The sequence below is a fragment of the Cyprinus carpio genome, chromosome B18 (assembly GCF_018340385.1).
Source record: "Cyprinus carpio isolate SPL01 chromosome B18, ASM1834038v1, whole genome shotgun sequence".
NCBI lineage: Eukaryota > Metazoa > Chordata > Actinopteri > Cypriniformes > Cyprinidae > Cyprinus > Cyprinus carpio.
In genome coordinates, this window is record NC_056614.1 from 17,823,562 (window position 1) to 17,834,856 (window position 11,295).

Below are 11,295 nucleotides of genomic sequence, written 5' to 3' on the forward strand. Positions count from 1 at the left end.
AACTGCTGCCGCTTGTGCGTTAAAGCCCCGCCCTCTTTTCATTGTAGCCCTCCGATTGGCTAGACGTGGTGCCTCCGACAAACTTCTGCTGGCAGTATGAAACAACCTTTCGGAAAATAAGCAGAGGCGTTAAAGCATGCCTCTGTACTCTCTGCTACAACACCTCATCCGCTTCCAGACTGTTTGGGTTATACTTTGGGGTGTTTCAGTGGTCATGGATTGGTGCGGTCGGATAGGAATCTCAGTGCGTGAGGTGAGTGTTCACGCATAAACAAGTTTTTTTTAAAGGATTATTAGAACGTAAGCGTGTTGACGAAGAGATTCGAACATGATCAATACAGAGATGAAAGTTGACAACTGTATTTGGCACGGATTTAAAGTTTCTCTTTGGAGTACCACGATTCAGTAACAGCGGTGTACTGTGTTAAAAACATAGTTTTTACATTGTTTACATAGTTTATTTAAATGTATGTTGAATTACGATATCCCGTGCTCGGGAGGCTTTGTCGCTTTGGTTTCACCACAGTATATAGTATTGTGTAATAAACATATTTAGCTAAGGTTAATGTTGACGGAAGTTTACCAAAATACTCAAAACGTCCCCCAAATGGTATTTTTTCTTAATGCAGATTTGCATTAGTGAATTTGCATATTCGCTTCGCGCACACAAAATAGTATTGTCCTCAATTTACCATCGTGTAATAACGATGTGTGCGTCACGCTGTATAATGTTAATGTATACTTTTGATAACATTTGATAACTGTTAAGAAGTTTCGGTTTTTAACAGACATGACTCTTCTTGTGTTGCAATGGCATCATAGGCACGTGCAGCATATTTGGGCGCGTTCCAAGTGTTCCATACGTCTATGATGCTGCTGACTAGGAAGGCAGGTCACTAGGTTTTGACACGCAGCCCACAGTATGCTGAAAGATGTTGGAGGTTGTTTCATCACTTTTATACCTCTGGGTCGCCTCATCTGGGGGCTGGCTGTCTTCACCACTGATAAACCACTTAAATCCACCTTCACTGCGACTGTCAAGCCTAGTGTTGCCCTCCTGTGAGCATCATTATGCTCTCTTTGCTCATTAGGGAACATCACAGGAGGGAATGAGTACAACTCTCCTCTATGTGAACACATTTAAAATGCTGTATAGATTGAGTTTTATAAAAATGTACAATTAATAAGTTTCATTTTATATAACTTTTTATATTATAAAAATATAAAGATAAAAAAAAAATGTATGTCAAAATGCATAACTAAAATACAAAACCATGTTATTAATAGTAAAAGTCCAGTAAGAGTAGTTGATTTGGGGAGAAAAAAAGATTAAAACATATATGAGTGTGTGTATAATAAATTATTATTATTATAATATATGATCTTTTTTAGTATTTCCTCTGTCATACTTGAATTCAAAATGCATGTAACATTGGGAACATTTGTACATATTCACACCTGATTAACTGTATTTTGCCAAACTGCAAGATGCTCTTGCACGCAAAGGAAGTAAGGTGCACCCCCTGTTGTGAAGCAGAAAAGTGCCAGCTTTTTCTTGTTGTGGTTACCGCTCACACATTTCTTCCTAATGTTTGAAGGAACCTGTCACATGATATTTGTGGAAATAGAATAAAAAACTGTAAAGTCAGGAGACTGTGTTTTGACAACCACCGAAAGGAAGTTATTGCTAAGTAGATAAATATAACCACAGAGGTGAAGCTGAGTGACTGTTTGTATTAATGTTTTATCCAAATGATTGTACAGCATTGATAACCCTAATAACCTTAACATATACACTCAAGAACTGTTTTGTTCCTATTTTCTTGTTTAGCTCTGATTTAGCTGGGTCAAGCCAGAGTCGGGAGTCCAAGATGAGCAGTAAGCAGGGACGGAGCTGTATCGACCCTGTAGTTCAAAGTAATATGGAAGGTGCCATGGGCACTGTAGTCCCCACGGGGCTCCCTAAAGCTGACAGCCTACCACACTATTCCCATGACAAAGCTCTACCAATCAGCAGAGCTTATTTCCCATATGCTTTTGGTGGACAAGACACTCTTGACTTTCCTTCTCCATGGGGCCCTTCAAAAACTTGCATGAGAAATGGGCCGAGCCCGGGGATTCACTCATCGGCCGCCGAGGGGTCAGTTCCAGTTCGAACCATTTACAGGCCTGATAAAGTGTCCTTCCCTGTGGATGCTGGTGGTGGACGCTGTGCTGTACCGCAAGAGTTGGCAGCCAAGCAAAGGTTGGCCTATTATGCTAGCAGTCCCAGACAGCACAGTCCCAGGGCGGCTGGAGTCATCTCTCCAGTGCCAGTTCCCAAGGGTCACAATGGAGGATCAGATGCAGAAAGCTGTGTTGGGTTGGCTATTCCAAAACCGGTATATGGTCATAGCCCCTGCTGCACTGAGCGTGGATGCACCGCAGGGCACTATGGTGTGGAACATGGACCACAAAGGATGTCCCCTCGCATATATGATGAAGAATGGGCTGCTCATTTTAGCCGCCTGGCTTACCTGCATAAAAAGGGCCAGGAGGCATTTGCACAACAGAGGGTTTTGCAGTTAGAGCATGGCACGGAGGTTATAAAAGATGGGAAGACTGAGAGTTACCATGGTATTAGATCAAACGAACCCAGGAGGTCACTTTCTTTAATGCAACCAAGCTATTCTTACAACACTGCACATCAATTTATTGGTTCCACACCAGAGTACTGCCAACGTGCCCCAATTCCCCCACAGATATACAAGGGTCTTCCCCACACTTATGACTCAAGGGCATTGGCACACCATGGAGTTCCTTCAAAAGTATATCAGGAACTTCCTCGCATATCTAAATACACACCAATGCCTCCATGTCCCACTGTCTATTACCCTCAGAATCACCATGAGGCTTACCAAGCCGATCACAATGTTATTACAGATGAGCATGGTCAGCATCATCACATGGGTCAGTTCCATTCCCCTCGAGCTGACTTGATGTCACCGTCCTGCTCTGTTGTACCCCCACACCATCCAATAATTCAAAAATATCCTACTTATCAATCGTATAGGGTGCATTTTAATAGTAACCAAGCACCCATGCATGATAGGCCACACCCACCTTTCTCTGTGCATCAATCAGAGCGTCCACTTGATTTCTCCATACGAAGGGTGCAGACACCCGACTCCCCTTGGGAGTTTTCCAAACAGTCTGGAACCACTGGGGCTTTCCATCCTTTTCCGGCCCACTACAGACGCCTCAGTAACACCACTACCCTTGAACACTCAGAGATGTCTGAAACTGGCTTTCTTGTAGGCAGTTCCAAAGAATTTCCCACAAAGTCCCGTGAAGATGTAATTAAGATAAGGCATTGTGTTTCAGATCCACCGGACAAAGATGTATTAGCTAAAAGGCCCAGAGAGGAACTTGAAATGGACATGGCCAGTAAAAGGCAAAAGATTGACTCAACCCATGAGTTGTCAGATAATGAGCCTCAGTCACCGTCCTCCCCACTCATGCCAGTTATTAATAAGGTTTTTAGCTTGGCTCCTTATAAAGTTTATTTCGAAGCTACAGGCATGTTGTCTTCTCTAGGAAATTCAAATCCACAGCCAGAGGCGACACTGCTTAAACAAGAGCCGGAAATTCAAAACTGTGATCTAGAACCAAATTCAGGTGAAAGTGACCTCAGCTTGAAACAAGACACCCAAATGTCACCAGCTAACAGTGACAGTCCAGTTGAAATGCCAGAGACTGTAAAGATCAAAAAAGAAAAATTGGATCCAGATGAAGTGGCTTGTCAGTCGGAAATTAAAGAAAGCACTGCTGAGGAGATTAATCATCAGGCGGAGAGTTATGAGGTCAAAGAAGAGCAAGAAGAGCCAGGGGAGCCAGACACAAGTACATCTGACTCCCTTCCTTGTCATGTTGTAGTAAAGAGTGACTTTGAAGAAGAAAGAAATCCTTTCTTAGTAGAAAAGTCTGAATCTTTAGCCACATGCAAGTCTGAGATTGCAGTGAAAGACAACATGGACTACATTCCAGTTCCTACGTTGCCCTCAACACCTACAGTGCCTCCTCAGTTGACTAAATTCTCTGTCACTAAAATCCCACCTCATTGCCTGAAATTGGCCAATTTTAAAATAGTCATCCCGGAGGTCCTGAAAGCTCCAGTAACCCAACCCATTGAGGTTCCTCAGTCTCCACTGGAGGCCAAGCCAATTATAAGTAGCAGCAAACATGCCCGTCATCAGTTTATGGAGCTTCATCAGTCTCTCTGTAGACTCATATACTGCTGCGTTAATCAAACCCCATGTCAGGAGCTCAGGGACTGGTTATGCAGACTAGACCTTCAAGAATCAGGCAAAGATCAGAAGGTGTCTTGTCTCTTGGGCTCGAAAATGAGGGAAGTATGGCTGAAAGGTGATGAGATGGAGGTTGCTCTTAAAAAGGTTGTCTTTCAACTTCAAAAGTATGTTGAAAGCCGCGAATGTCCCTTTCCTCATGTCATGAGGGCTGGTGCGGTGTTCATTCCCATGTTGGTGGTCAAAGAGGTGCTGTTTCCTCAGGTTCAAGGTGCATTCATAGACCAGGTCTTGCAGGAGCATCGAGTGGAGCTCAGGCCCACCACCCTCACAGAGGAGAGGCAGCTGACTCATCTCCACAGAAAGGCCTTCTCTTCCAAACTAAGAAGACTTCTGTCCCTTAAACATCTGCCAGATATATACCCTGATGTCCTTAACCTTCTCTACCATGCCAATGTCTGCAAGTTCCTTGGTGAGTGCTGGATGATTGATTATTATTAGCATAATACTTAATAAGTGTTGAACTGTTGTGTGAAAAGTTTAACTTAGGCATCCACAAGATATTTATATTGTATCAGTTAATGGCCGGTATGATTTTTTTTTTTATTATTGTATTCGTCGATATCGTGATACTGAATTAGATAATTAATTGGAGGGGGGGACTGGTTCCCGTTTTTACATTTAGATTATCTTTGTCACTAACTAACATTAACCTGAAGTTAATCAATCAAATGTAATCACACTGTTAAATGTACTGTTTAGTAGAGCCTGTCCGATATATTGTTTTGACGATTTTATTGGCCGATATAAGCCTGTCGTAGATATATTGGTATTGGCAAATATTCTGCCGATATTATTATTTTTTTACAGAACATAAAACGCAGATAAAATGCTTGTAAATGGTGTAACTACGTAGTTTGTCCAGCAGATCACGCTCCATTGTTTGCTACTGGCGACCTGGATGAAATGCTTTAAAGCTTAAGTGTATGGAATACTCTTGAAACTTTGAACGGCCATATCTGCGTAACGGCGTGGCGAATCCGCACCAAATTCGGGGATCTCTTCAGCTCGAGAAACCCTCTCAAATGCCGAATCGAATATATGTCTCGAGGCCCCCGTTCGAATGAGACTACCTGCGTCGATAGCCCCCGGGGTCTGGGAGTTACAGGCAGTTAAATTCACGATCGGGCACTGACACGTGGAGGGTGGCATTTGAGAGGGCTCCTCGAGCTGAAGGGATCCCTCGAATTTGGTGGAGATCCGCCGCCACGTCATGAGATAGTGTCACCAGCCAACACTTTCACTTCAGTAAGGAGGTCTCTTGTTCAAGCAGCAGCATTTAAGCATTGTCTTTTCTCTGCGAAGTGGATTTCACATGATATTCCGCCATGATTCCAGTTCCAATGGAATGTACACGTTACATTCAAAGGGCATTAAAGTGCGTGAGACATGTAATTTTTGAGACAATTTACAGAGGTATATTATGTCACACTTCTCTAGTAAGTTTCACCTGTGTGTGGAGACAGTAACCCAAATCCGTGAATGAATATTCCGAAGTGAAATGAACTTCAACAGAATAAAGTTGAATGGAATTGAATTAAAATAAAGTTGAATAAACTTAAAATTTACTGTTAAGTGCACTGATGTCAGGCTCATTTTGGATAATAAAGTTTATTGTTAAATTGTTAAATGCTCTGCCTCCATTACATATCTTTGTCACGTCATCATAAGTGTTTGATCACTACATTTAAGTGATCATTGCAAAAAATGTGTTCATGTAGGCCTATACGTATATATTCTGTTTATGTATATACTGTTTTCTATATAGTACCAGTCAAAAGTTGGGACACATGAATGGGAACGTGTCCAAACTTTTGACTGGTACTGTACTATAATATATACACAGAATATCGGCCGATATATCGATATCGGTGTTTTTTACTCCCTAACATCAGTATCGGCCCCCAAAAACCCATATCAGCCAGGCTCTACTCTTTAGGAAATCTCAAAATGAATATTAATTTTTTATAAATTATACTGTTGTGGTGCTAAATTCTCTTGTAGCATTTAAAATAATTGATTTTATTTTTTATTTTTTTAAATAGAGTTTAAATATAAACAAAATAGTACAGGATGGTAATATCAACTATGTATTAGTTGTTGGCCATAACATGAAACATTATGTGAAATATTATTTAGTATCTAGTAGTAGTATTTTAATATTTTTGCATTGTTAATAAAACATTTTGGCACCTCTAATACAATTTGTATTTGTTTATTTTGGATCTGACTGGTACTATGGTGATGATGGTACTTTTATCTTTGTTGCTCGAAAACAGTACTGTGGCATATTCATTTCAAGAATACCCTCATAACTATCAGACTTGTGGTTCCATTTTTTTTGTAACCGGTTTCTTTTAAAATAAGCAGTCACACAAAGACAGAGGACATTTTACAAGCTTATTACTTTCCATGTTCACAAAAGCATTACTTGAGGGCATTTGGGGTTAAATACCATAATAACTTTCATAGTACTTAGAAGGATAAATGTGCATACTGAAACTTTGTGTTATAATTTTAGTAATCTTTCAGTTTCAGTTCCACATTTCTAAAGCAAGCAGAGCTATTGTGTTATCTGTTGGATTTTAGTACAACTTGGATATTGTACAACATATTCTGTTTATTCTTTCGATAGAAGACTTAATATTATACAGTCCACAATATTAAGGTTTAGTCTTAGATCCCCCAAAAAATTATGTGTATGTTTAGCCTATATATAAATGCTAAAAGTTATACATTTCATATTCTTTAATATAAAAGCCTATATGATTTTGGAAGGCGAGTTATTTTAATTATTTTGATATTGTGTTTATTTGAGTTACTTTTTATATCAAGATCAGCCATACATGGTGCATACCTGTAGTCTTAATGTTCATGTTTTTTTTTTTTTTTTTTTTTTTTTTTAAATATCATACTTTTGTCATACTTTTTTTGATTTGATACACATTTGTTTTTGCAGATTCCACTGCTACAGATGGTGTCCAAAAAATGCCCAGGTACCTTCCTTCTCCAATCACAAATAGTTTTTGTTGACTGTTGTAGAGAGGGCTTTGTAAATCTTTGAGCTGCTCATGCAGTCACAGTTCCATGTTGGTGCAGTTTTGTTGCAGGTGTGTTTCTGATAAGATATTTTCTGGCACGGAACAGTGATATGCTTTAGGATATATATCAGTTTCAGACATACATTTCAGGGAAGGAAGTTAGTGTGCTTTTGGAGGTGCGCTAAGGCGGGTGGAGGATGGAAGGATTTGCCATATGCTGTGGCGTTGCATTTCTCACCTGCAGTGCTATTTACAGTCCTCCAGATTTTGACAGCTGTCTGTCATCAGTTACGGCACTCAATTAGTTGTTTTTTTTTTAATCTTTTGAACATTTAACTTAGTTAACTCACACTTAGTTAAAGGTGCAGCAGATTTTTTTTTTCTTAAGACATTTATTTTCTTTTTCTTTGTTTCCAGCTCTTTCTGCAGTGTTCTATGACTTGTAGCCTTTTTAAATAACTTCTGACACTTTTGAAAATTCACCTATTATGTTTCATCAAATGGCCTGTTGTTCTTATTGAACGATTAGGTAATATTTCTTCTATTATTAGTAACCAGTTCGATCACTTTTTGTTGATGCTACTGTCATGTTACCACACAAATGTTTCTAAAAGCATTTGGAGGTATCATCAGGTAGTGTTCACACTGGAAACAGTTTTTTTTTTTTTTTTTTTTTTTTTTTTTTTTTTTTTTTAAATCTACATTTTACTATGTGACATTTTCAAAATTCAGACAGCAGCCAAAATTTTCAAAATTCAACATTATCTCAGAATGTAAGAACATGTCCTGTGTGAATGCTTGAATACTTCAGAGTACTAATTAACCCCAAAAAATGACATTTATTTAATCATTTATTCAGCCTGTGATGTTTTATGAAAAACAAAATACATTATACTGGCTGCCCTTTTCTGTTGAGCTCCAAAAAAATGGAAAAAAATGCCATGGTCCATGAAAGTGGCTTGCCTTATGCTAGCATTGAAATTGTGATTGCATTGTTTGAGTAATTCTATTTTTGAGTGGTTGTCTAATTTTATTAGACATTACGATCATTAAGCTGAATAAATGATCATTCTATGCAATCCTTAAATGTAATAATGTCATAAAGGGATAGTTCACCCAGAAATTAAAATTGTCATTTACTCACCTTTATGGCTTTCCAAACCTATATGACTTTATTGCTTCTGTGGAAGCTAAAATATATTTTAAAGAATATTGAAATATTTAAAGATAATATGTAATATTTCTATTTATTTAATGTATATGTTGGAGAAAAAAAAAGGCATGAAGTTTTGGAATAACATGAGGCTGAGGAAATGCTGACTTTTATGATAAACTATCCCTATTCTGCTTTAGTCAACATTAATCCATTCTGAGTCTGGATAATAATAATAACAAATTGTTCTTTAATTGTAATCCAGCTTTAACACTTATCAGTCAAGAAATGCTGATACTAAATTCCAATTCTTTTCTTTCTACAGGAGTAGAAACCAGCTTAACGTTCAAGAGCGAGAACACGGACAGCTCAGATGAATTAGCCGGTTGTGTCAACGGCGCTGAAAAATTCTACCTCGAGTCCTCCAGACCTCTCACACCGGAAACCACATGTGTGGACAAGCTGGAAAAACAATTTTGCCTGAAGAGAAAGAAAAAGAAAGGCAGAGTAAAGATTTCCTCCAAGAGGACATTTTTAGAGGAGACCAGTTCATCATCACAAGAGGAGGAGTTCACTGAGGAACCGGCGAGGTGGAGCGTCGTCAGTTCCTTAGAGAGAGATGAATGGGAAGTGTCTCCTGTGGCTTCCAATGACAGCGGACCACGTGTGGAGGTAAAGATCGAAGATGAAACCCAAGAAGAGCCTGAGAACTCTGCCTGGGGGAGACCTTTGACCTCTGATGACTTCTCCTCTGATAGCACCGATGAAGAGACAGAAAGCACTTCATTGTCTTTTCAGAGCCGCAGATCCAGCTCAGCAGAATCTCAGGGCTTGTCCAAAGGGCCCTCCAGCATGGTCCTCAAGCTGAGGAAGGTCTTCTACAATAAGAGTCACGGGGGAAGAGTCACCCGCTACCAGAAGGTCACAGATTCATTGGAAGCTCCGGCAAGGTTCAGACGCACAGACAGCGACCATTACAGAAAAAAGAAACACAAATCATCCCGGCACAAAAGACGCCGCACGGACAGGGAGTTTTCTTTCAGTCCGTTCCTCTCCAAAAAACACTGCCGCAGATGGGTCCTGCGCTCCGCTGTGCAGTCTGCCCATCTGGCCATGGAGAACAGATATCCTGACCTGGTAGGAAAGAGGATTCGGCATTTGTATGAGGAAAACGACAAAACAGAAGTCTGGTACAGAGGAGTGGTGCTGCGCATCCATGAGCCACATTCAAACCCACTGAAAACGGTGTTCGAGGTCAAATATGATAGTGAGCCCGAGTGGCAGTACTATCTTGAGCTACTCTTAGACTATAAGAAAGGATGGTTGAAAGTGGAGGACTGATTCTTGACGGTATTAATGTTTCTGAATTTATTCAAAAATGTAAATATGCTTTGAATTGATGAGCAGTCAAAAGTCTTGAATTATTCTTTGCAACAAAAACTTGACATAACATGATGTTGTATGTAAGCAATGTATGTTCGGTTTCAACTCTCCCTTGTGTTTCTGGTGTCAGTAATGTTTAATTTGCTACTGTGAAGTTGTTGGTAAACATTCCCAGCAGGTGACGTAACCATGTTTAAGCTTTCTATGTAATTGGATGAAAGGGAATGCTGTATAGCAAGATGTTTAACTGTTTACAGAATTATTTTTATATTGGCTGCTGTCACGTTATATACCTGATTTTAAACATCTTTGAAAAATTAAATCTATTTGGGTTGTTCAAATTCATCATGAAGTGTCTTATTAACGTGCAACACATACATTTTTTTTATGTTTTTAAAAGAAGTTTCAAGATTGAGGCTGCATTTACTTAGGAATTATTGTCAAGAGCATGCCAAGCCAACAAGTGGAGATATAATCTCAAAAGCTAAATTTTTTTTTTTTAATCTTCACCCTGGTTTTCAAAAATGTAAAAAATGACCTGGTGCTGCAATGCATTTGCGTGTGGCCAAACATCATAGAAAAGCAGTGGTTTTTAAAATACCCGCGTTCATGTGGGCAGGGCCTCAGTTACCATATTTTTTTCTGAAATAAGTGGAAGTGGAATAAGTGGTTTCCTTGTGAACCGATCAACTTCTGCAACAACAACAACAAAAAGTTTCAAGTGCTATACTTCTTTGAAATATCATAGTGATTTCTTCTACATCCCTTTTGTTTTGCATGTATCATTTCAAAAAAGAAAATTGCGAAATATACTCTTAAAGAGATAGTTCACCCAAAAATGAAAATTGGCATCATTTACTCAACCTCATATCATTCCAAACCTGAACACAAAAGAAGAGATTTTGAAAAAAAAAAAAAAAAAAAAAAAAATCACCTTGTTGGTACCCATTGACTTCCATAGTAGGGGAAAAAGATACTACACAAGTCAATAGGGACCATCAACTGCTTACTTACCAGCATTCTTCAAAATATCTTCTTTTATGTTCAACATGTTTGGAATGACATGAACGTGAGTAAATAATGACAAAATTTTCATTTTAAGGGTGAACCATCCCTTTAAGTCTGATGGCAAATCTTGTTATCTGAAAGTGTTTCTCAAAGTTAAAGAGTTAAAACAGATGAATCATTTATTCTCACATACCTGACAATGTCCACCAAATCCATAGCCCATGTTTTATTGTAACAATTCTTCAGTTTAGACCAGGTACCCAATCCTGTCGGAGAGCTACCTACCTGCAAACTTCAGCGCCAACCGTGCCCCAACACACCTGTCTGTTATTATCAAGAGCTCCTGGAGATCTTAATTAGCTGG

General features: G+C 39.2%; 1 protein-coding gene across 1 annotated transcript; it reads left to right on the forward strand.

The window, feature by feature from the left end:
- Positions 1-63: 63 nt before the first annotated feature.
- Positions 64-9,107, forward strand: cb18h15orf39 (chromosome B18 C15orf39 homolog). Its single transcript, XM_042744135.1, has 4 exons — positions 64-253; positions 1,832-4,758; positions 7,306-7,342; positions 8,866-9,107. Exons 2-4 carry the CDS (start codon positions 1,872-1,874, stop codon positions 8,915-8,917), a joined length of 2,976 nt encoding a protein of 991 aa, XP_042600069.1. The 5' UTR covers positions 64-253; positions 1,832-1,871; the 3' UTR covers positions 8,918-9,107.
- Positions 9,108-11,295: the final 2,188 nt, after the last annotated feature.